The sequence below is a fragment of the Aspergillus undulatus genome, assembly GCF_047715775.1.
Source record: "Aspergillus undulatus strain CBS 261.88 unplaced genomic scaffold BDV17scaffold_12, whole genome shotgun sequence".
NCBI lineage: Eukaryota > Fungi > Ascomycota > Eurotiomycetes > Eurotiales > Aspergillaceae > Aspergillus > Aspergillus undulatus.
In genome coordinates this window covers 384,342-405,208 of record NW_027396616.1, presented here as the reverse complement: position 1 = coordinate 405,208, position 20,867 = coordinate 384,342, and the positions used below count along the sequence as shown (strand labels likewise).

General features: G+C 51.8%; 10 protein-coding genes across 10 annotated transcripts; 4 read left to right on the top strand and 6 right to left on the bottom strand.

The window, feature by feature from the left end:
• Positions 1–1,064: 1,064 nt before the first annotated feature.
• On the bottom strand, positions 1,065–2,952 carry BDV17DRAFT_280536 (bifunctional C97 family peptidase/thioredoxin family protein; the record flags this gene model as incomplete). The annotated part of the gene is made up of 4 exons (XM_073759898.1): positions 1,065–2,531; positions 2,579–2,800; positions 2,854–2,868; positions 2,917–2,952. 4 exons carry the CDS (start codon positions 2,950–2,952, stop codon positions 1,065–1,067), a joined length of 1,740 nt encoding a protein of 579 aa, XP_073617794.1.
• Positions 2,953–3,162: 210 nt separating this feature from the next.
• Positions 3,163–4,278, top strand: BDV17DRAFT_257834 (EF-hand superfamily Ca2+-modulated protein). The gene is made up of 2 exons (XM_073757246.1): positions 3,163–3,671; positions 3,773–4,278. Exons 1-2 carry the CDS (start codon positions 3,457–3,459, stop codon positions 4,134–4,136), a joined length of 579 nt encoding a protein of 192 aa, XP_073617793.1. The 5' UTR covers positions 3,163–3,456; the 3' UTR covers positions 4,137–4,278.
• On the bottom strand, positions 4,279–6,496 carry BDV17DRAFT_257830 (ubiquitin-specific protease UBP1). The gene has a single exon (XM_073757245.1). It carries the CDS (start codon positions 6,420–6,422, stop codon positions 4,458–4,460), a length of 1,965 nt encoding a protein of 654 aa, XP_073617792.1. The 5' UTR covers positions 6,423–6,496; the 3' UTR covers positions 4,279–4,457.
• Positions 6,497–6,592: 96 nt separating this feature from the next.
• Positions 6,593–7,287, top strand: BDV17DRAFT_289377 (Alb1 domain-containing protein; the record flags this gene model as incomplete). The annotated part of the gene is made up of 3 exons (XM_073761647.1): positions 6,593–6,686; positions 6,755–7,047; positions 7,096–7,287. The coding sequence occupies 3 exons, from the start codon at positions 6,593–6,595 to the stop codon at positions 7,285–7,287; spliced, it is 579 nt and encodes a 192-aa protein (XP_073617791.1).
• Positions 7,071–10,127, bottom strand: vp16 (tethering complex subunit VPS16). The gene is made up of 7 exons (XM_073761821.1): positions 9,953–10,127; positions 9,794–9,900; positions 9,620–9,748; positions 9,075–9,568; positions 8,934–9,028; positions 7,618–8,888; positions 7,071–7,564 (listed from the first exon to the last, which is right to left on the bottom strand). Exons 1-7 carry the CDS (start codon positions 10,095–10,097, stop codon positions 7,319–7,321), a joined length of 2,487 nt encoding a protein of 828 aa, XP_073617790.1. The 5' UTR covers positions 10,098–10,127; the 3' UTR covers positions 7,071–7,318.
• A 186-nt stretch (positions 10,128–10,313) lies between these two features.
• BDV17DRAFT_289375 (uncharacterized protein) lies at positions 10,314–11,520 on the top strand (the record flags this gene model as incomplete). Its single annotated transcript, XM_073761646.1, has 6 exons — positions 10,314–10,460; positions 10,509–10,679; positions 10,727–10,849; positions 10,897–11,052; positions 11,100–11,254; positions 11,304–11,520. The coding sequence occupies 6 exons, from the start codon at positions 10,314–10,316 to the stop codon at positions 11,518–11,520; spliced, it is 969 nt and encodes a 322-aa protein (XP_073617789.1).
• On the bottom strand, positions 11,301–12,613 carry BDV17DRAFT_28991 (bestrophin family protein). The gene is made up of 2 exons (XM_073761768.1): positions 12,557–12,613; positions 11,301–12,499 (listed from the first exon to the last, which is right to left on the bottom strand). Exon 2 carries the CDS (start codon positions 12,467–12,469, stop codon positions 11,567–11,569), a length of 903 nt encoding a protein of 300 aa, XP_073617788.1. The 5' UTR covers positions 12,470–12,499; positions 12,557–12,613; the 3' UTR covers positions 11,301–11,566.
• A 1,217-nt stretch (positions 12,614–13,830) lies between these two features.
• On the bottom strand, positions 13,831–16,040 carry BDV17DRAFT_28912 (FHA domain protein). The gene is made up of 3 exons (XM_073761597.1): positions 14,802–16,040; positions 14,649–14,745; positions 13,831–14,593 (listed from the first exon to the last, which is right to left on the bottom strand). The coding sequence occupies exons 1-3, from the start codon at positions 15,854–15,856 to the stop codon at positions 14,009–14,011; spliced, it is 1,737 nt and encodes a 578-aa protein (XP_073617787.1). The 5' UTR covers positions 15,857–16,040; the 3' UTR covers positions 13,831–14,008.
• A 964-nt stretch (positions 16,041–17,004) lies between these two features.
• Positions 17,005–17,996, bottom strand: BDV17DRAFT_28983 (uncharacterized protein). The gene is made up of 2 exons (XM_073761742.1): positions 17,257–17,996; positions 17,005–17,195 (listed from the first exon to the last, which is right to left on the bottom strand). Exon 1 carries the CDS (start codon positions 17,764–17,766, stop codon positions 17,269–17,271), a length of 498 nt encoding a protein of 165 aa, XP_073617786.1. The 5' UTR covers positions 17,767–17,996; the 3' UTR covers positions 17,005–17,195; positions 17,257–17,268.
• A 329-nt stretch (positions 17,997–18,325) lies between these two features.
• Positions 18,326–20,841, top strand: vac8 (protein anchor VAC8). Its single transcript, XM_073761615.1, has 6 exons — positions 18,326–18,642; positions 18,735–18,855; positions 18,915–19,028; positions 19,077–19,322; positions 19,376–20,125; positions 20,177–20,841. The coding sequence occupies exons 1-6, from the start codon at positions 18,469–18,471 to the stop codon at positions 20,506–20,508; spliced, it is 1,737 nt and encodes a 578-aa protein (XP_073617785.1). The 5' UTR covers positions 18,326–18,468; the 3' UTR covers positions 20,509–20,841.
• The last annotated feature ends 26 nt before the right edge of the window (positions 20,842–20,867 follow it).

Below are 20,867 nucleotides of genomic sequence, written 5' to 3'. Positions count from 1 at the left end.
ATACCCCGTCGTGTATTCTTTGCTGATTCCTATCATACCCGAGCGTGCCACAGCAGCTCACGTTGGTTACTTGGTTGCATTATCTTATTTCATTTTATTAGCATAGCCCAGCGTCATACCCATCGCCAATTTTATTTTTGTCTTAGGTAGTATATCTTAGGTAGCATTGTTTGGACTCTGAATACGAGTTATGATACAACAACACACATGTCTCTTCTTCGTATACGTATACTGACTGATCTATTCTTGTACTTGTATTTGTAATTCGTAGCCAAGGCAACCCATCGAAGTGTTCGAACTTATGGTGAGATTAGGCAGGAACCTGATTGCCCTAACCGCCTGTCTTTGGGCCTGTTTCGTATTCGTCTTGAAAGTTGAAACCGAGGTCCGCAGTTTGCTAAGGTTTGCTCCTTCTGAAACGGCGTTTCGTCTCCGGATTTACAAATATAATGACCAAAAGTGCCTTAGATACCTACCTCGGTCCTAGGTTCTAGGTCCTACCTCTTCGAGCGTGACTCGCGGTCTCAAAAACTAGAAGCCGAAAAAGCAAAACACCAATACCAACACACCCTTAACTCCTTCGGGAGAAAGATAATCTAGCTTTGCGGTGCAGTGGATAAAGAAAGGATGCCAATGCTATAACAAACGCACGGAACGGGTGACTGATCCTGGTGTCACATCATCACATCACATCCATCCTGGCACAAAGACAAAGAGACAAGGGCACATCTTTCCTTTTTGGACCTTGATGCATCTAGATTCTTGCTTCGAGGTAGATCCTGGATCTGGGGAAATTGAGGAGTTTGTCGATCTATGTCGTACTTTATTTTTTCTTTCTTTCTTTCTTTCTTCCATTGTGCCTTCTAGGAGAGATTCTGAATCTTGTTATGTAGGATCAGTGTCAATAGTCGGCCCGGCGCAACGGTTAAAATAACGCCCATGTCCAACATGAGTTCAAGACTTCAGACGCGTTGGTTTCGTCGCAAAGAAAGTCACTCCTGCCTTTCCTTACCCCTACCACCCCTACTTGTCCGAAAACAGACTGACCGACTGACTTCGTTGCCCTACAGCCCCTTCCCCAGCAACTCACCCCCAACCTCCTTGAACAAAGAATCGTTCTCGACGTCCTCAACGCCCTTCTTTGCGTCAAGAACATCCCTAACAGCCAAAGCCTGACAAAGATCCGTTACCGCGCCATCAACGGGCGCCTCATAGACTAATAGACCCAGGGCGAAAATGAGACCGTGCAGCGCTTCAAGGCTACTACTTTCCTGACTGAGTGCTTCAACGATGGATGCCGTGAGCGCGACTTGTTCTTCTTCAGTCAGCGGTTCCTCGGTATACGGCGTGCCGTTGAATCGGGAATTATGGTTTAATGCGGAGAGGTTGAACGCTAGGCTTGCGGCCACAACGCGGAGGTTGCTTTGTTCGGAGAGGAGGGAGGATGTAGCTAGGGATAATAGAAGAGGGCGGAGAGGAAAAGACGATGAAGAGAAGTGGTTTGTGTAAAGGGATGTTGTGAATACGTTGCAGGCTAGTTGGAGGGTGACGATGCGGAGCGGGTACGGTGTTGATTCGTCGTCGAGGGAGAAGAGGGTTGTGAGGAGGGTGTGGTGGTTGTCTTCGGCGAAGTAGGCTGCGACGCGGGGGTCGACGAAGAGGAGGCGGGTGAGGTCCACGAGGGCGAAGCGATTTTCTATCGAGATGGAGTGGTAGGTTTGGATTAGGTAGGGCGCAAAGGTAGGGAGGTCGGATGGTAAAGGTGTATCAGCGGTTGACTGTGCGCGGCGCTTGATGAAGTCGATGATGGAGAGGAGGGTGGGATCTCGGTCGTGAGGCTTCAGCTTCTGGATTAGCTTCTCGAGCGGCGGACTCTTTTTGTACGTGACGTAGTTGGTGATGGTGCACTGCAGGCTAGGCAGATAAAGCTGGCGATGCTTATGCGTGGGATGCGCCATCTCAAGCAGGAGACGGACGTTCCCGCGTAATTTTCCTGCGTCAGCACCAGCCCACGTATCGAGCTTCTTGCCGCGAAGAAAAGTCATGAATGTCGGTGTTGCGCGGACGCTGTATCGCATGCCAACGTCGCGGGCGACGCTGGTGTCGACCTTGATGAGAACAGCCTTGGACCCCGCCTCTTCAGCGAGTTCGTCGTAAACCGGGTACATCATCTTGCATGGAGGGCAAGTAACCGAAGTGAAGAAAATGACGGCGCACGACTTCGACGCAGAGGCTAGCTGTGTCTCAAGCTCGTTCAAGCTGCTCGCCGCGCGTACCTTACCCGTCGACTGCTGAGGCTGTATTTGTGGCTGGGCAGCAGGTCTCGCAGAAGGCCCTGGCAACCCCGGCCCTGGAGCCTGTGTTACACCGCGTAGCGCACCTTCAAGCTGAGGCTTCAGCATCTGGCCCAGCGGCGTGCGCAGAAACGTCTCGGGTAGATTCCGTATATGCTCGGGGATGCCCTTCCCCACGAGGAACATGGCCAGGTCCTGCGTGAAGTTGTTGCAGTTGTGTAGGAAGAGGTCGTAGGACTGACACCATCAGCATGTAACTGCATTCAAGAGAAGCGAGGGCATACCTCCGGCGTGTAAATGGAGCTCAACGACTGCAGATACTCCTCTACCACCTCGAATGGGAGTTGGCTCTTGCCCATGTGGATCTTCTCCATGGGCTGGCCGTGATGCGTGCTTCCAGGCAAAGATGTCTGGATGCCTTGTCCGAAGTAGTGCTCCACGTTGTTGAAGACTAGAGAGGTGTGGTAAATGGCGTCGATCTGGGTGCCCGTCAAGGCCATCGAGTACTACCGGTTTCAGAACCGCATCTCAAGAGGATTGCAATCAAGGTTGCACGTACCATTCGTGCCATGCCCTGGGCTAGTTAGCATGTAGTCATTAAACATATATGGGGGTCGCTCACCTGGGACAGGTCATAAACATACAACTCTACATCCATGTTGACGAGCTGCAAGTTGCTACAAGAACAGATCACAAGAAAAACAGTAAAAGTCCCAGAACTGGCAAGGAAATCAAATCGAAGAGCTCCGTCTTATACCTGCATCCGCGCAGAAGAAAGCTGCCGGCGACGCTGCAGGCACGAAGCGTTACGTCAGCATCATCAGCAGGACGCGTGCTTACCTAGATAGAGCTTCCGCCAGCTTCTATGATTCTATCAGATGCGACAAGGCCGAAACCAGCGCAACGCCAACTTGCAGACCATGTCCGCCAGCTCTGCAATGTGATGTTCTCACGAGCTCCTCGATCACATCTCATCCACCCCGCCTCCTATGGCCGAGCCCCGCCTGCTCTTTCAATCTCCCGGCTTTCTTTGGCGTCAATTGCGAACCGCGGGCAGACTTCATTCAACTCCCTATCTTACATTACAACCAAATCAATGGTAGGCGCGACTTTCTCTCTCCAGACTTGAAATCCCGATTCAGCCAGCGACTAACATAACACAATGCAGCCACCAAAGAAGCGCTCCGCGCCGAGCGCATCCACCTCATCAGCACCGAAGAAAGCGCGCCAGTCCAAGCTCGCCAAGGAGAACGATTTATCCGGCGAAGAGGAGAATGAGATAAAAGAGGTGTTTCATATTTTCGCTGAGGCGAACGAGGAGTTCCCGGGTGAGAAGGAGGGTGTTATACCTAGGGAGGATGTTAGGAAGGCTCTTGTGTATGTTGTCCCTCCGACTTCCCTTCATACGACGAGGAGATGGACAATGAGGGGTGGATGGGCCGATTTCGTGTGCTAATGATACGGTGATAACAATACAGAGCCCTCGGCCTCCCCCCCACAACCCCCCAAGAACTCCAATCCATCATCAGCGCAATCGACCCCACAGGCACAGGCTACGTCCCCTACGCGCCCTTCCTCTCCGTCGCAGCCGCGAAGCTGCGCTCGCGATCTGACGACGCCTTGTCAGCCGAAGTTGACGCCGCGTATCAGCTCTTCACGCGCGGTGGCGACGGCCCGATTACATTGGGGCATTTGAGGCGGATTGCGCGTGAGTTGAAGGAGGATGTGGATGAGAAGTTGCTGCGGGATATGATTCTTGAGGCGAATGGGGGAGGGAGTGTTAATGAGGGGGTTTCGTTGGAGCAGTTTCATGAGGTTATGTTGAGGGCTGGGGTTTTTTGATTGGTTTGTTGGTTGTCTTGCGAGGTGTTTGGCTGGTGGTTATGCTTTCAAGAGATGGCGTTGGGGTGTTTGGGTGCTACTGAGAGGTTCTACTATTTGAGTCTCGATCTACATGTTTACTGTTGAATTGCAACCAAAACCTAATGTGTTGTAGTATTGATACAGCCAAGATTCCGACCCTTATAGATACAAATAAAGCAGACTTGACCGCTGCCAAAACGCCTAAAATGCTTGTGTTGGGTATCATAGTGCATGCAACCGCATGAGAGTCCAAGAAGATGCGAAAGATAGTCCGGAAGCGAAGCCCATCCTGACTGAAGTCTAGTCAACTCCCAAACCTGGCTGACTCTTGTCACTGGATTCGCCGTCAGCCGAGACACTCGTAGCACGGGAGGTGTCGGAGGCCGTTGATGAGCGATCAGTCACTGTCGATGTAATGGACGACATATCTTCCGGCGCCGGAGAACTGAAACTGGACTCGCGGTTCCCAATTTCATTAGAATTTGAGCCTACTCTCGGCGTTGAGGCACCAACAGCTTCGTAGAAAAGCATGAATGCTCCGCCCTGGGTCATCACGTTCTCTTCGCTGACCATCTGGACATCCTCGTCGCTCAGTCGGTACCAGCGTTCGGACTTTTCTTTATCGCCGTCTGCCTCGAGAACTGCTTCCGGCACATGCACGGGGAAGAGGTTAACCGGGTGTTTTCTATAGCATATATAGTGGCCGTTCTCGTGCCGACCATAGTGCGTAACTACCGCACGTAGTTCGTAACGGCGTCCAGATGTATCTCCCACGGCGCCGGGCGGGGGCAGCATTGACACGCGTGGGTCGGTACCCCAATTCTCGATATGCTCCACGGCCTCCCGTGAGCCCCCTCCCAAGCACCATTCGTTCAACTCGAGGACCCTCGGAAATTTGACCGCCGCATAGTTCTTTCGCAACAGTCCCGTGTGCTCGTCAAACACGCTTCGATTGACGTGGATGGTTAAGCAGCTAGGCGGCCTTGCAATGACGGCTTGCCGTGACTTTGTTGTGGAAACTCTGTTCTTCGAGGGAATGTGGCATTTCTTCGACAGGGTCTTTTCGGTGAAATCGGTCTCCTCTATCGCCTCGTCAACAGCCTGCAACCGCTGCTCAGCTGATGTTTTGAGCGCGTCCGACACTTTTGTCGAGCCATTAGACTGCAGTATTTTTTCGTCCTCTTCGATTTGTTGTAGTAGGTTGCGGAGTTGATCTCGAGTGCGGAGCAGCGTGCACTTTGCGCATTCCACGCCCTCAATCGGTTCCAAATTCATGTACTCGTCCAGACAATCGCGAACATCGTATTCATACCCAGGTCCTAGAGGCACAGTCAAGCAGTTGAACGGGATCAGGGATAGCCCTTCTGTCCACCCACACTGCATGCATCCCACTCTTTGCGCGAGAAGGCCTTCCAACGGGTTCCTCAATGATACCCTCTCAGGTCCCATTTGAGCTGCACCATCGACCTGTGCTGATATGGTCCCGATAACGTGTTCCTGGGGTCCCGCCATCTTCAAGCCAAGGTTGCTCGTCCGCCGTCGCGTCGCCTGTTGCACCTCATGATCGATCTGGTCCACCACCTTTGAAAAGTATTCCTGCGCATCCTGCTGCTGCCAACTGCTCATCGACTTTAGATCCGGTGGTGTCCACAACCGCTGCCCATGATTTTCCGCATCGTTCAGTCGTTCGATGATCCCCCTGAGCGCTTCATGGGTCGAAAAGGAAACCTTTCCGCTGAGTTGGTCGATGTTCCTCCCTAAGAAATCTGCAAACGACGGTAATGACGCCAGCCCCTGAATGATACTGTTCTGATAGCACGAATTATCCCAGTTTCCTAAACCCGGCGGCACGGTGTCCTTATTTCCCAGTATAGCGGTGCCAAGTCCGGAAAAAGGCGTCGATCGAGGGAAAAACGAAGGGAACGTGGCGCCGTCTAGACCGAGTATCCGTTGCATCGCCTCGCTTTTTGCTTGGAGGGTCATTGAGTCGGAGGGTTCGTTCGAAGCGGTGGTCGCCTTCGAATCTAGAGCGACGATTATGCGGGTCGGCGTCAGGTGGACGACGATACCCCACACTGCTCCGATGAACGAAGCCGGAACTGACCTGAAGTAGTTCAGGAGAAAGAGGACAGACACCGCTGTGGCGAGAATATATGTCAGATTGGCGTTATCCTGCAGATGGCCCCAGAAAGTATCATAATGGTTCGGTTGAGTGGTGTAGCGACTCTGAGCGAGGAAGTCAATCCCCTCTCTGCGAGCATTCATGGTTGATGGAGAGCTATGAGAGACAACATAGAGCCAGTGTTGCTAGAAACATGGGTAACTGCAGATGACGGAAGAAAAAGCGTTGTGTAGGAAGTTCAGAAGAGGAGCACCTGCAGATCGGCTGCATGTCAGCGCACCAGCTGCACTTTGGGTTGGTGCCGCCTCCCGCAATGGCTTTTATCGATAGCGGGATCCACAAAAATATTCTACAGAAACAGACCAATTCACCAGAAGTTACAAAATCAGATATGGCAAAAGCAAAGCGTAAGTCGCTGAAACTACCAGCTGGAATTCAAGGCCGTAAACATCTTGCTAATATATTTGTTGTACAGCTCCGTCGAAACACTCGCGGGCTGCCCGCCGAGCGGCTTCACCGAGTCTGGATCTTGACAAGTCCTTGACCTCCCTCCCCCGAGCTGAGAATACGCCCATGCAACGCGAGTCGATTCTCGCCGATCGCGCCAACGCCGGTGTGACAAAGAAGCAGGCGAAGCCGAGAAACAGATCACGGACTCAGCGTCTACGGCAGCAGAAGGGTCAGGACCGGGCGGAGGCTGTTCTGGATCAGCTAGAAATCAAGGTCGCGAAGAGCAAGAACCGAGCGAAGACGGTCAAGAACCGCAGGGTATGTTTCAGTCATTCTGTTCTTCAGGTGTCGCTAACATGTGTTTAGGCTGAGTGGAGCGACCTGAACGGAAAAGCGGCCAAGTTTGACGCCCTTGCAGAAGCCGACAACGGTGATGATGATGCCATGGTCGATGCCCCCGTCACGAGCAGCAAGCCGAAAGCAAACCCGGCACATGTCACTCAAAATGTGACGGTAGAAGAGCACGCGCCGATCGACGAGGATGACGAGATTGACTGAGGCTTGAACTGTTCGACAAACTCAATGGCATCTATTTCGGCCGTAGTTGGTTGATCATCCGGCCAATCTCGACGGCAGCCGGACCGGAGGCCTTGCCTTGGAGGACCTCGAGGGTATTGAAGTCTTTTGCCTTGAAGGCTTCTTCTCCGGCTTTTACAATCATTCCGCACTTCACCCACATCTCAATCCTTTCCTCCGCGGACAGGTTGGTGCATTTTGGCACGAAGACAGAAGCCAGCTTTGTGTTCTCGGCACCTAAAATTTCATTATAGAATGGCTTCACTTGATGTCAGCTTATGCAATGATACCACGATACGATGCTTTACGTACCTCCCATCCTATTGGCGACTTCTTGACCTTGCCGATTTCTTCCAACTCCCCCCAGTCACGCTTCGCTACGAGCGCTCGTAGTCGTAGCCACCAATATGTTCTTTCCGGCATCTTGAAGTCGCCTTGTATCTTCTGCGCTCGTTTGCCGTAGCCTGATCTTATTAACCTGTAAATCGTCTCGTTCAAGCTAAGGCCAAGGAATTCAGATCGTTCCGCCAGGTCCTTGTCCAAAGCCTCTTGGACTTTGAGTAGTTGTGACGACTCGGTGATTAGCTTCTGGTGTAACATTAATGTCGGGTCTTTGGAGTCGGACAGTAAGCGTGAGGCTAGCTGAAGCTTCTCCTGCTTGCGAGCCAAGTCTGTCTCCTTTAGTGCATCTGAGAGAAGAGCGTTCGAGCCATCTAGAGGCCGGTCGTCCTGGTAGAACAGATCTTTGAGTAGTTCAGTGTCCTCATCCCGGGCCGTAGTCTCCACGAGGGCAGACGCCATTGGTCGTGTGTTAATCATCCTAAAGAAGCTCGCGATAGGGAGCTTGCTCTTGAGATGAAGAAGTACAAAATTCACAAGGTCGTCATCTCCGCTTTGGATAGCCTTGTCCAGCGCAATCTCATCTTCCTCCATGTTAAGCAGCAACGGAACCTGCTTACCGGCCCGCGGTTCGTAGTTCAGAAGTTGCGTTGCGAGATGTGAACGGCCCTCATCGTAGGCCGCTTGTGCGATCACTTCGAATGATATTCCTGGCTTGCCGTCCAGTCGTTGCACGATTAGCTTGCAGACGGCTTCGTCGTCGACCGTGGGATCTTTAACTTTTGAGCTTGCCCAGTGGACGTAGATTTTGTCCGCAGGCAGCTGGAGATAATCTGAGATCCGGATCGCAAGGAGGTATTCCCTCCTGTTTACCAGGCGTTCAACAAGCTTCTCCGGCGTCAACCGCATGTACTGCTCGTACGAGAGAGCAAGTCCTATTTGAAAGTCCCTGACGGCCTGCAGCACCCGCAGCTTTTCTGTCATTTCAACAAACTCATCGCTGTTGTACAGATCTAGGACTGACTTTCCAAAAGATGCTGCCTTGAGCAGTCGCTTCTGCCAATGCGCGTCGAACTCCAGTCCGGATGCTTTCACGCAAGAATCAACAGCCTCTGGCAAGCTCGACTTGATCCGCTGAATATTAGCATCTGCTTTGGGAGATTTCTTCTCTAGAAGATCGATTGAATCCACCAGCACTGACGCAGGAGACGTAGAGCCGAGTCGGAAAATGGCCTCAGTCACGTCTGCTCTGATTAGCTGCGAAAGTTTGGTTCATGCAAGCAACCTACCTGACACCTTGTGTAAGAACTCATATGTATCATTAGTAATTAGCCCAACACCATCAAAATCTGGCAACACATGAACGGTGCCATCGTAGTAATACCTGCTCAAAATTAGAAGAGCCTCAATCTAACGAACGCCAAACTTACCGCGCTGCAGCACCATTCGGCCCAATAAGATGTACCTCATCTTCCCAGGCAATAACAACCGCGTCATCGCCACACCACTCCACCGCACGAGGCGTAACCCGAGAGTCTGGATCGTATTCGCTGTATTTGTTATGGAAATCGCTGCTCACCACCCAAACTTTGCCTTCCGCTGTGATAAGGGCCACGAACCGGCCCGTGGGTGATACACTGGTGTGCTTGAAAGGTCCGCTCTGGAGCACCTTATCCTCCGCCTCCGTAGGATCAACGAGGTAGATCGTCTTGTCGACAGCGAGTAGAACCTCGACAGAGCGGGACAGCGTATAAGCCGGCGGAATCAGCGACCATGAAGCAACCTCTCCCTCCGGGCACTGTGCGAGTAACCGAGGCCGCGGTTCATTGTAATTGGAAACAGCAATCAGCTGATTGTTGGCGAGCAATGCCACAAAACCAGAGTTCCAGAAGCGGCATGCTCTCACTCCATACTCCTCGGCGCCCTGTGATAGCCAGTCAACTGCAGCTCGAGATTCGAATTAGATAGTCCTTACATTTCCGAGAGAAAATGAAGTGAAGTCCCCGTACAGGCCAAAGTAGCGCCGGACAGTACCATCCTCGGTAATCACCAGCAGTTCCTCTTGATCGGACCATCCAAGCCCTTGAATCGTGCCATGCTCCCACTAGAAGAGTTAGCATGCAACTTCTGAACAAGAGAATGAACTCACATTAAGCCGATTAATCAGTTTCCCAGACCGAGAGTAGATGTCAATGTTCGACTTCCCCGTTTGGGCGTCTCGAAAACGCATAGGCTTACTCTCATCACGATATAGAGCTAATTATCCCATCAGTTCAGATCCGGACTTTGATCAATGATGATCGCATACCAACGGCACCTCCGTACGGAGCGCCGGCAACAATGTAGTTCTCTAACTCGACGTCCTCATCAAAGACTGAGTGGTAAACAGGGACCTTTTTGTAAAAGCTCGTCCCTAGCTTTTCCCAGTTGGCTAGCGGATTAGTCGGCGCCATTGGCGGCTGGTAAGATCATGTAAAGCAACCGAAGTATGGAGGTGGGATCATGGATGGAACTCGATGTTGTCGTTCTCGGGGAAGCTCACATGGCTGGGAGAAGCGCTAACCCGATTGGTGTTGGCCCATATCAGGCTGCGGACGGCCACTGCCGCATTTTCTACTCCGTCAACAACCATCCACTGTCCAACATGAGCGCTGTCTCAGGAAATAATGATGGATGACCTGCAAGACATCAGTGGGCTTGCTCATGAACTATCCGACCTTGAACTGGCTTTGCTCATTTGCCTGGCTGGCCAGGAACACTGCCTGATTGAGGCTACCGACAGCAATATCAATGACGTCGCGGCAGAGCTCGCCTTGGTATGTTACATGGTGTGATTCGTACAACAATACTGACAATCGCATTAGATCTGTTCGCACACATACGAGCGGGCTTATACGCTCGCAGAATTCTCAGATACAACCACTCTCGAAGATTTCTATGACCAAATATGTACCCAGCGAGGGAGCGTAGTTGATGTTGTTATCGCAAGAAACTTCGACTATGCGCCGGAGTCTATACAGCTGGAAGCTCTGGAGGTACGGCCTTGCTCAGTCTATCTCTTACATAGCTAATGTGTAACAAGTTGATGCGGTCAAAGAAGCTTACGACAGCAAGCGGTGTCCTCGAAGCCCCGTCGCGTTTCTTGTTCGTCCCTGTGGTGATCCGCGACGCAGGGCAGGTTCGGCCGAAACTCAACGCGCATCTAGTATGTGCTGTTTCCTCTCTATGTTCTACCATGTCTAACCAGCATAGATCGATAATCTTCTTATCTCACACTTCCACGACTCCGAAGACGGCTACGTGTATCTTGAAGATGACGACTGGCAATCCGAAGGACAAGAGTCCCTGTCTTCTGTCGTCCACAGAACGCGCACTCGGGATAGCCGGCACCCAAGCATTGACGACGAGGTATATCTGCCCTATTATGAAGCTGCATGATAGCTGATACTCCTAAGATCCTGAATAAGATTCACACGGCTAGCAAAACAGTCAAAGCAACTGCTGAGCTCATTCGATATCAGCAAGACATCGTCGTCTTTCTTCGACTGAGCCGCGCTGTTGCGGCCGGTATATCCGCGCGTTCAAACATTCAATGCACAAAACTTGCCAAGTATTTAACCATCTACTACTAAACAGTGTTCCGAAACTAACGGAAACAGAATTCTGGCCGTCATCCACGGGATTGACTATGTGACCCCGTCGATCGCCGCGCTAGCCGCTAAAAAGGTCTTTCGCCATCGGATAGTCGTAGCGAAGCCCGAAGACGATCGCAGCTTGCAGTATGGGAGTGACCTGGCGGCTGTTTCGAAGGTGCTGGAGTATGCGACTCCGGATACGATCTTGGAGAGCGTGCTTACGCTAGAAGCTCCTCTATAGCACTTGCCCGGTTCAGCAATGCTGAACCAGCTGCCCTTCTCCTACACTATCTGGGACCCCTATTCCTCGATCTCAAGAACATGTCCGGCATCTCAAACTCGCCCTGCTTCGCGTCATCACTGCTTTCACCCCCAGCACTCACAATCCCACCGACCCTCCTCCACTCTCCAAGCACAACCTCAACCTCAATCTTCGCGTCTCCCACAAGCGCATCCATCTTGATGTCATTCCGATCATACCCAAATGGATCCTCCAGCTGAGACCCGATACCCTCAATCCCATAGAGCGTAAAGATTACCAAGCTCACAATCGGAATCGTCCACCACCCCATATCATCCACCATTGCGAAGGGAAGCACACAGCCATACAACGCAAGGACTTGCTTCTGGTGGATGAGGTGCGCGACGGGGATAGGCGTTATCCTTATCGTCTCCATAGTACCCAGCGCCGCGGTGAGACAGTTTAGTTGTGCTGTCATTTGGCTTGCGCCTGGCGCGTGGAACCAGTTTCGATTCACGCCTCGCTTTATGAATGCGTCGACGAAGAAGGTTAATTGGTATGGCAGGCCAAGTCCCGAATCTTCAAACCCGATCAGGTCTGCGGGAAGGAGGTTCGCATAGCTGGGGTTATAAACCGCGGTCCCGTTCTCAGAGAGGTCACTCCCCAGCAACCCAGGACCACCACCAAAAGCACCACCATCACCAAGCTCATCAAACGCAGCCCCCCACTCCATCCTCAAATGATTCTTCACCGCGAATGGAATGGCCATGAGTATACGAACCGTCCGTTCAACATCATCCTTTTCCTCTACGCTCAACGGCCCCGCCGTACTATACGCATTCGTGAGGATAACGCGTACCAGATTCCGGATACTCGTCTGCACTGCCGTCATGCCGTTCCGCCCGTCCCAGAACCGGTTGTAGCTCGTTTGGTTGCGGAAGACGAGCATTAGACCGACGACGATGGAGAGGGAGGGGATCTGCAGACACATTCACTTATCAACCATGTCCGAGAAGAAAGGAAAGGAACCACATACAATACTATTCGGCAACCCCACACTATCAAAAACATACTTATCAAGCACAATAACAAACGCTGTAAACACCGCGTGGAAAATAACGTAGACGAGGATCGCGCCGTGGATCGCGCCTTTTATGAAGCGGAAGACGAGCGGCCATCTTCATGTATGCAATAGACATGTTAGTTTCTTCTTATTGTGTTGCGGGAGTACATGGACGAGAGGAAAGGATAGAAAATACCGTCTTGGCTTCCGCCGACTAGACAAAAGATGCGGATGCGTGCTCGCGCGGGAATGGTGCCGCTCATGGTGGGTGTTCTGGCGACTTAGTGTTGGGGTGGGGAGTTCACTGAAGTTCAGGCGCATCGTACCGCTATCCAGGGACTCTGTACGGGTGTAGCTGCGGGTGAATTGAGGGGGAAGAATGGTTCAGATAGTTTGGATCAGAAGGTGGTGAGGAGTAGCGGTCAATTGCAGCCGCTAAGCAAAGCTATGAATTTAGGGCGAGCTTTGTTTCAGTGGAGATAAGATTTCCCCGAATATCTATCTACTGCGTATCTTCTCAAGAAGTTCAGTTCATTATCTCGAGACCTCAAGCTCAAGTGACCTCCAGCACCAAATCAATAGCTCTGCCGCAGTCGCACTACTGACGCATGAAACAACAAATCAGAGGTACAGCTTGCGCAACGAACACAAGCCACTGTGCCACAGGTTCCATCTGCGCAATCAGGAGCCACATTCCGGCGGGGGTAAAAGGGACTCCCACTTGAGCTGTTGATCGGGGCGTGCTGGGTGTGGATTGGTGTTGAGGCCTGCGAGGTGCGTTTATTTGAGGTGTTTATTTGAGGGAGGATGACGCGGAGGAATACAAGTGAGCGGGGTTGGTGTACGAAGCCAGTTGCCGCCGTGAAACTACTGTACTCTGTATGGATTGAGAACTCATTTGAATTATGCGAGATCCATTCGTATTGAAGCTAAGAATAATCATGGAGACAGACTCGAAATTGTGTACTCTGTATAGTAGCAATAGTCTATCGTATACAGAGTAACATTCGGCCAGTATGCCCTTGGAAAAAGCCCAGAGGCCTAAGAAAATTGTATAGAGAAGGTCCATCGATAAAAGACAGAGCGCCGTCTTGAAGCGAGTGCAGGCATGTTAGGCTATGCAAAATTGAACTTGAGACATCAACCGGAGTGAGTCAAAGTAGGCTGCCGAGTGCTGCCGGATGTCAACGAATGTAATATAGGGAAGCAAAGCCGCGAAAGGGGTATAAGCCAGATTAGGGTAATGATAAGAGATATAGCAATGCCAAATGCTAGGAAATGCAACCAGATGGTTAGAAATAGCTGATCGAAAACGCCTCTCAGCAACTACAGTAAATGAAGATGCAATGCCTCGATGATGATGCAAGAAATTAGGCTGAAATATGGCCATCGTAATCGACCAGTATTGATATATGTCAAGGAGGTCTATGACATCCCTGCTCGGCCATCGAACGCAAGAGGACCGGAGTCATTTCGTGGCGTCAAAGGGTTCTCATCCGACGACTCGGACCGATTTGGAGTGTCCACCCGTAGTTCTGCTTGTCTAGGCGGAACGACAGTAGGGGACTGCGTCAGGGAGTGAAACCCAGGAACCTCAAGATCGGGATTCTGAGGGGAGGTAATGGAAGACTCGGCGGCAGTCGCTGTCGGATTGCTGTCAGTCAGACGAATGTTTTCAACCTGGTCGACGAGGCTGTCGGCGGGCAACTCGGGCGTCTGGCGACCTTCACTACTGCGGGAACCATTGGATGTGCAACTCGTGCCTAATTGAGTAGAACACATCGTAGACCGTACCCCATTTGTAGGCTCTTCTTTATCCTCTGAATCCTTTTGGTCCGTACTCTCAGCCTCGAAATCGTTGGTGTCGTCGACCTCGGCGCTCAAGTCTGTATACGCTCGACAATTTGGGCACTGGAACATAGGATAATCGGGCGTGTGAATCAAGCGACTGACACATTTATAGTGCCATACATGGGCACAGGCTGCCATGAAGAGACACTGGTACGGCCTCTGTGTCTGTAGTTAGCCCTGGTCTTTCAACCAAAATATCCTACCTAGAACCTACCAGAACAGATCCTAGACAGATGGAGCACTCCCGGCAGCCAGAGTAGTCAGCGGTGTCACCCTTGCCCAAGTTCTTGATGAGACTCTCGGTGTTTTTGCTGCAAAGACATTAGTTTGGTCTTCCAGGAAACTGAAAGTAAGAGTGAGAACATACTTGAATTCGTTCGGCTGTTGCTGCCAGGATCTGTTACATTCAATCCTGATGCGAACGCAACGGAAGATCATTTCCTCTCCCCCACGAAAGTCGATGCCAAGCTGGACAATGTCTCCGTCCTTGATGGTGTAGAGTCGCGATGGCATATTAGGCTGGCTCAATCTCATGTGATTCAAGAACGTCCCAGATGAGCTCCCCACATCCTTTATATGCCACTGGCCATTCGAGTATATGAATTCACAGTGCTTCCGGCTCACAACTTTCGACTTGAACCCAACAGGGGCGTCCGATGGTTCGCTCGGATTTGGAAGAGGAAGTCCATCTCTTTCGGAGTACCGACCGACGCGAATGTTGCAACTATCGGACGGGAGGGTGCGTGAAATAGGAATGAAAGGAAGGGAGGGGCGCGAGCTTTGACTAGGGTCTTGGTGAGGGAAAAAACGGATCGTCGCTCCTTTTTTCGACCTGGGGCTGGAGGTAGCAGCACGGGAGACAACGGGGTCTGGAGAATCGATATTTATCGTACTTGGCGCACTGGAGGAAGCTTGCTCGCTGCGGGAGTCTTGGTGGTTTTGTGACGGGGCTCTTAGTCGGGCCATGGCTTCAGGCGTTGGTTGCCTTGAAGATTCTGAGGACGGCGGGTTCGAAGAATCGGAGGAAGGCTGGTTTTGCGATCGCAGATCTATTCCAAGGCCACGAGAGCTTGGAACCACAATCGCACTGTGACGATTTCGGGTGGAGCGTTCAGCACGAGGCAAAGGGCATGGGTTCGAGTCCGCGGCGATCGGTTGAGCGGAGTCGGTGCGAGAGGTGGTGTGAGCGGAAAACCAAGACAGACGGCGACCGCTGATACTATGACGACGAGGGCGTGGTTGAGGTTGAGGGTTGGTTGGCGAGGAAGTGTTGGAGGTGTTGGAAGAGTGGGGAGATGAAAAATGGATTTGCGTATAGGCTCGCAGCTGGCTTAGGCGGCGAAGGGGCCCCGAGCGGGAATCGGACGAGACCTGAAGGGGGTGCGAGATCGAGGTGGAGGCGGACACCGACGCTGCCATCATTGGGCGCGAAATTCGAATTCGCCTTAGTCTGAGTGCACAAGGCTAGACGGCAAATGTGAAATTATTGCAAGGAAAAGGTCAGTCGCAGAGAATAACCCGGGTGATCCCAGAATTGGCTGTCTGTCTCTTTAGTACGGAGTACCTCGTGGGATCGGCGAACAGCTCTGGGTCTAATAGTCGCTGTCTGGGTCGCCTGATGCAGAATCGCACGTTCTGGGGGTCGGACTTGCAGTTGCAGCACCGCGCAGTGGTGATGTATGCGATTGACGGGGGGTTCGTAGCTTCTTTTCATAGGCGTTCGCTCGGCAAAGGATTTTAAATCTCAATGGTTTGCAGCAGAATCAGGGCTCTGAGGAATGACAATGAAAGATGTACATCTGTGAGAAAGGAAAAGAAACAAAGACACGAGGGGACATGAGCCCATGTTTTATTGTGCATTTCGCGGTCAGTCCACCAGTCCACTGCGAGTCAGACGGCAAGGGATCTTCACTGTTCTCCTCTGCAGGGCCTAGGCAGTGGGGTCAAGGTAGTTGATCGTAGGATGCGCTCTTGTATAGACTAATAGTATTCCTCCGGAAAGCGTGAATCTTTCCAGGAGAACGAACCGATTCACTCTGAGTGGCGCCTCAGTCCTCCCAGCTCGAACCATGATCGGGACCGAGGCACGCAGTCAGCAGTCAGCACAGTTCAGCGTTGTCTGATTGAATGTGCCGAGTCTGCAGTTGCCCCAGCCAGGAGAAAAATCTCGAGGTCAGGGACCCGAGTTGAGCAGGGCATCATGCCGTCCAGCCCGTTTCCCAATGTCCACAGGCCCGCTATCGGGCTGTCTATTTCTAGCTGCCTTACAGAGCTGGCCATGGATCTATCCTATTCTCCTGTTCCTGTCTCAGACTGTCTACAATGACTTCTGCGAGTATCCAGAGACCTCTTCGTGAACAAAGAGATCCGTGCCAGTTGCCACAGGCGGCCGAGGATGGTTAGGTGCTAACTCTTCGATCATGATGGGAGAATGCTCCGCTAGCGTTGGTTAGTTATGCGGGGCGACGGGCTAAGGCTGGGAACCAAAAGTCGGCCAGCCTGTCAGCGTGCAGTTCCGCTTCAACGGGCGCTGCAGAGATCCACGATGGGCCCCAATGCCTTCCAAGTCATGAGCCCATCTCCGCATGTGACGTCGCCTCACGTGGGTTTCAGCTTGAGCCAGAGTATAATAAGTCTGTTCAGGACCCTCTCTGTAAGACCATTCTGCGCACGCTTCGACCAGGTTTCCTTCGCTTCAGACTCATGTCAGCATACGAAGCACCAATCCAAAATATCTTTGGGTGGTACTGCCGTGTTTCAACTGTAGGATATTCAGCTCAAGGTTCAATTTATTTGGGGTCTAGCAGGGATGAACACTAGACATTAGAAAACTGCTAGCCGAGACTGCGAGGGTAATCAACAATTGTCCGAGCACCCAATATATAGAGCGCCCTCCCTGAGGAAGCACCAGTGACTGTGCCCTGGTCTCTGTGGTGGGCACAAATCATTTGATAGTGGACGAGATAAGGTGGAGGCTGATCTCCCGCCGCCGTACTTTTGGATGCCTTCATGCGATTCCGCTTATGACGAAGTGATTCGTCGTTCACGGTCAAGGCGCCTGCACCGGAGTATGCAATGACGATCGGCCCTATTATAATGACGACTGCCACGACTGGACGATTGGGATGTTGAAGGCGAGAAGTCGATGTTGAATGCAATATATGGAGAAAATACCTACTGGCTCGTATTGGTAGCAGGCAGGCCCAGATCTTCAGATCCTCGCTTGTCCTGCTATGAGCACGAGGTTCTACCTGGCAGGTGACTTGATAACAGTGTAACAGTTCGATATGAACGCGATAAGGCCGGTCGATAAGTATGTCCATGATAAGCATACTATTGACCACATCAATCAGTCTTTTGAGTCGTCAAAGTATATGGATGCCTTCGAGATGCTGAGATCTATACTAACGTGAGAACCATCGAGCTCTTTGGCTAAAGCACGATGATGTAGTTTGGTGGTGAGCTTTTCTAAAGCTCGATGTCATTCGCCAGGGCCCCATGGTCGGCAGTCACCAGCCGCCAGAAGCTGGATGGAGCCCATACTAACTAAACTAAGCCCGCTTGGTCATTCACCAACTCCATCTTCACCCTTCACCTCCCCTCCATCATCGCCATCTCCTCGTCGGCAGGGCGCCTGGGAATAGATTCGACTTCTCCCAAACTGGAACCGGGCCCGGTCGTGATTGCTATATCTTCCTTCTTTCCACCGCCCGACCTGGTTTTGTTTTTTCCCAGGCTTCAGCTCCATATGCAGAGCTAGGTCCCGTCCTGTTAGCTCCTTCAACCTCTCTTTTCATCCCACCCCCCTTCCTCTCGATTTCCCTTCGGTTACATCGTCGATCTCTAGTCTCTCCGGAACCTTACATTCGAGGGCGCGAGCAGAATATACCTCAAGGGGAAGGAGCAGCTTCGGAGTCCGCCCGGTGTACGCTTTCCGTCTTTCGCAGCGACTGCCGCCCGACCTCCTTTCACTCTTTGACCTTCGACGCCCGTGGGACTGATCCCTTGCTTTGCAAACACACAACCTCGAAGCCATGGCCGGAATCGCAAATGCATGCCTCTCTTGCCTGTCAACAGTCGACCGTTGGTGCCATATCACCGCCTGCCTCGGTCCCCTTGGCGGTCGCTCAAGAGAGGGAATATACGATACGACGTTGGCCGATAATGAGCGGGAAGCTGTATCCGACCTGCTCGGTTACCTCGAGAATGTAAGGCATTTCCTTCGGGGCAGATTTTCTATCCGAGATTACTAGTCCCCCCCCCCGTTTGATCGTTGCTGCTAACGTTACTCGATAATCAGAGAGCGGAAACCGATTTCTTCTCTGGCGAACCTCTCCGAGCCCTGAGCACCCTGGTCTATTCCGATAATGTGGACCTTCAACGAAGCGCTAGTCTAACGTTTGCTGAGATTACAGAACGAGGTACGTGCGGAGATGCCAATAGACGACCCTTGCGATGGCTAATGCCGGGCTCAACACAGATGTGCGCGAAGTCGATCGGGACACCCTCGAACCAATCCTTTTCCTGCTACAAAGCTCTGATATCGAGGTTCAACGAGCTGCGAGTGCGGCCCTTGGAAACCTTGCGGTGAACGGTCGGTCCCAAATCGCCTTACTTCTCGATTAGTGCTGACAGGAAGCAGCGGACAACAAGGTGTTGATAGTCGCCCTGGGAGGGCTTGCCCCGTTAATAAAGCAAATGATGTCGCCGAACGTCGAGGTTCAATGCAATGCGGTTGGCTGCATTACGAATCTTGCTACACACGAGGATAACAAGGCTAAGATTGCCCGGTCCGGGGCTCTGGGGCCACTAATTCGCCTTGCTAAGTCCAAGGATATGCGTGTGCAGCGCAATGCGACGGGGGCTCTTTTGAACATGACACACTCAGGTAAGTATCGGTCTTCATTTGGAAATTCTGAGTATGTTCTGATTTATTATCAGACGACAACAGGCAACAGCTCGTCAACGCCGGTGCGATTCCCGTTCTCGTTCAGCTACTCTCTTCCTCCGATGTCGACGTCCAATACTACTGCACAACAGCCCTCAGCAACATCGCTGTTGACTCGTCAAATCGCAAGAGGCTAGCCCAGACTGAGTCGCGGTTGGTCCAGTCTCTCGTGCACTTGATGGACTCCTCCACACCAAAGGTACAGTGCCAGGCTGCTTTGGCCCTGCGAAACCTTGCCTCCGATGAGAAATACCAGCTCGAGATTGTTCGGGCCAAAGGATTAGCACCACTCCTCCGCCTCTTACAGTCGTCTTATCTGCCTCTTATCCTCTCCGCCGTTGCTTGCATTCGTAATATCTCTATCCACCCTCTCAACGAGTCTCCCATCATTGACGCCGGCTTCCTCAAACCGCTGGTAGATCTTTTGGGGTCAACCGATAATGAAGAAATCCAATGCCACGCCATTTCTACTCTTCGCAACCTCGCCGCTAGCTCGGACCGCAACAAGGAGCTTGTTCTCCAGGCTGGTGCGGTCCAAAAGTGCAAAGACCTTGTCCTCCGCGTACCCATCAGCGTCCAATCAGAAATGACAGCTGCCATAGCTGTCTTGGCCCTTAGCGACGACTTGAAACCTCACCTACTCAACCTTGGCGTCTTTGATGTGTTGATTCCGTTGACGGAATCTGACAGCATCGAAGTCCAGGGTAACAGTGCTGCAGCTCTAGGTAACCTTTCCTCCAAAGGTACGTCGTATCCCGCTCGATTTTTGCATCTTCGGAAGCTGACAGCAGTAGTTGGGGATTACTCCATCTTTGTCCGTGACTGGGCGGATCCCAACGGAGGAATCCATGGCTACCTGAGGCGTTTCCTTTCTAGTGGAGATCCCACATTCCAGCACATCGCTATCTGGACGCTTCTTCAGCTTCTTGAGTCAGAAGACAAACGCCTCCTTGGCTACATTGCCAAATCAGAGGACATCGTCCAGATGGTCAAACTAATATCGGACAAGAACATCGAGTCTGATGAAGAGGACACGGAGGACGGTGAAGCGGAGGTCATTGCCTTGGCCCGGCGGTGTCTCGAGCTCCTCGGAGGCGGCCCTAAGCAGACTTTGGTTGAAGGCTAAAGTCTCCATCCAGGTAAATTCTCTTTTATAATGTTTTCTGAGCGTCCCACCTCATTCGTCGGGTCCTTCACTTCTCACCTCCTCTTCGACCCACGCGATTCTGTGTCTTTTTTACCTTGATATACATTGTTCTTATGTTATGGGCTTCAAGAGGCATTTTATTTGATGTCACTTCATCTCTTTCAGCGAGCATTCGGTGTAATAGGATCTATATCTTTCATGGGCTTTTTGTCTTTTCTGTTCGGAACGTTGCTGTGATGACGTGGATTTATCCGCGGTTAATAATGTAGTCGGCTGGGCCAGAGTCCCTATTTACCGTTGCTTAGATATATTATATATTCATTAAATATTGTCTTCTA

Excerpts from the sequence above, each read along its gene's own strand:
- BDV17DRAFT_257834 (XM_073757246.1), top strand. The coding sequence starts at position 3,457 with ATGCAGCCACCAAAGAAGCGCTCCGCGCCGAGCGCATCCACCTCATCA. Across the intron at positions 3,672-3,772 it reads GATGTTAGGAAGGCTCTTGT|AGCCCTCGGCCTCCCCCCCA; the intron begins GTATGTTGTCCC and ends ATAACAATACAG.
- BDV17DRAFT_257830 (XM_073757245.1), bottom strand. The coding sequence starts at position 6,422 with ATGAATGCTCGCAGAGAGGGGATTGACTTCCTCGCTCAGAGTCGCTAC.
- BDV17DRAFT_28991 (XM_073761768.1), bottom strand. The coding sequence starts at position 12,469 with ATGCTCGTCTTCCGCAACCAAACGAGCTACAACCGGTTCTGGGACGGG.
- vp16 (XM_073761821.1), bottom strand. The coding sequence starts at position 10,097 with ATGGCGCCGACTAATCCGCTAGCCAACTGGGAAAAGCTAGGGACGAGC. Across the intron at positions 9,749-9,793 it reads AACTGATTAATCGGCTTAAT|TGGGAGCATGGCACGATTCA; the intron begins GTGAGTTCATTC and ends TAACTCTTCTAG. Across the intron at positions 9,029-9,074 it reads CCGAATGGTGCTGCAGCGCG|GTATTACTACGATGGCACCG; the intron begins GTAAGTTTGGCG and ends AATTTTGAGCAG.
- BDV17DRAFT_28912 (XM_073761597.1), bottom strand. The coding sequence starts at position 15,856 with ATGATGGCAGCGTCGGTGTCCGCCTCCACCTCGATCTCGCACCCCCTT. Across the intron at positions 14,746-14,801 it reads CAACAGCCGAACGAATTCAA|CAAAAACACCGAGAGTCTCA; the intron begins GTATGTTCTCAC and ends ATGTCTTTGCAG. Across the intron at positions 14,594-14,648 it reads TCTGTCTAGGATCTGTTCTG|AGGCCGTACCAGTGTCTCTT; the intron begins GTAGGTTCTAGG and ends CTACAGACACAG.
- BDV17DRAFT_28983 (XM_073761742.1), bottom strand. The coding sequence starts at position 17,766 with ATGCTTATCATGGACATACTTATCGACCGGCCTTATCGCGTTCATATC.
- vac8 (XM_073761615.1), top strand. The coding sequence starts at position 18,469 with ATGGCCGGAATCGCAAATGCATGCCTCTCTTGCCTGTCAACAGTCGAC. Across the intron at positions 19,323-19,375 it reads TTTGAACATGACACACTCAG|ACGACAACAGGCAACAGCTC; the intron begins GTAAGTATCGGT and ends ATTTATTATCAG. Across the intron at positions 20,126-20,176 it reads AGGTAACCTTTCCTCCAAAG|TTGGGGATTACTCCATCTTT; the intron begins GTACGTCGTATC and ends TGACAGCAGTAG.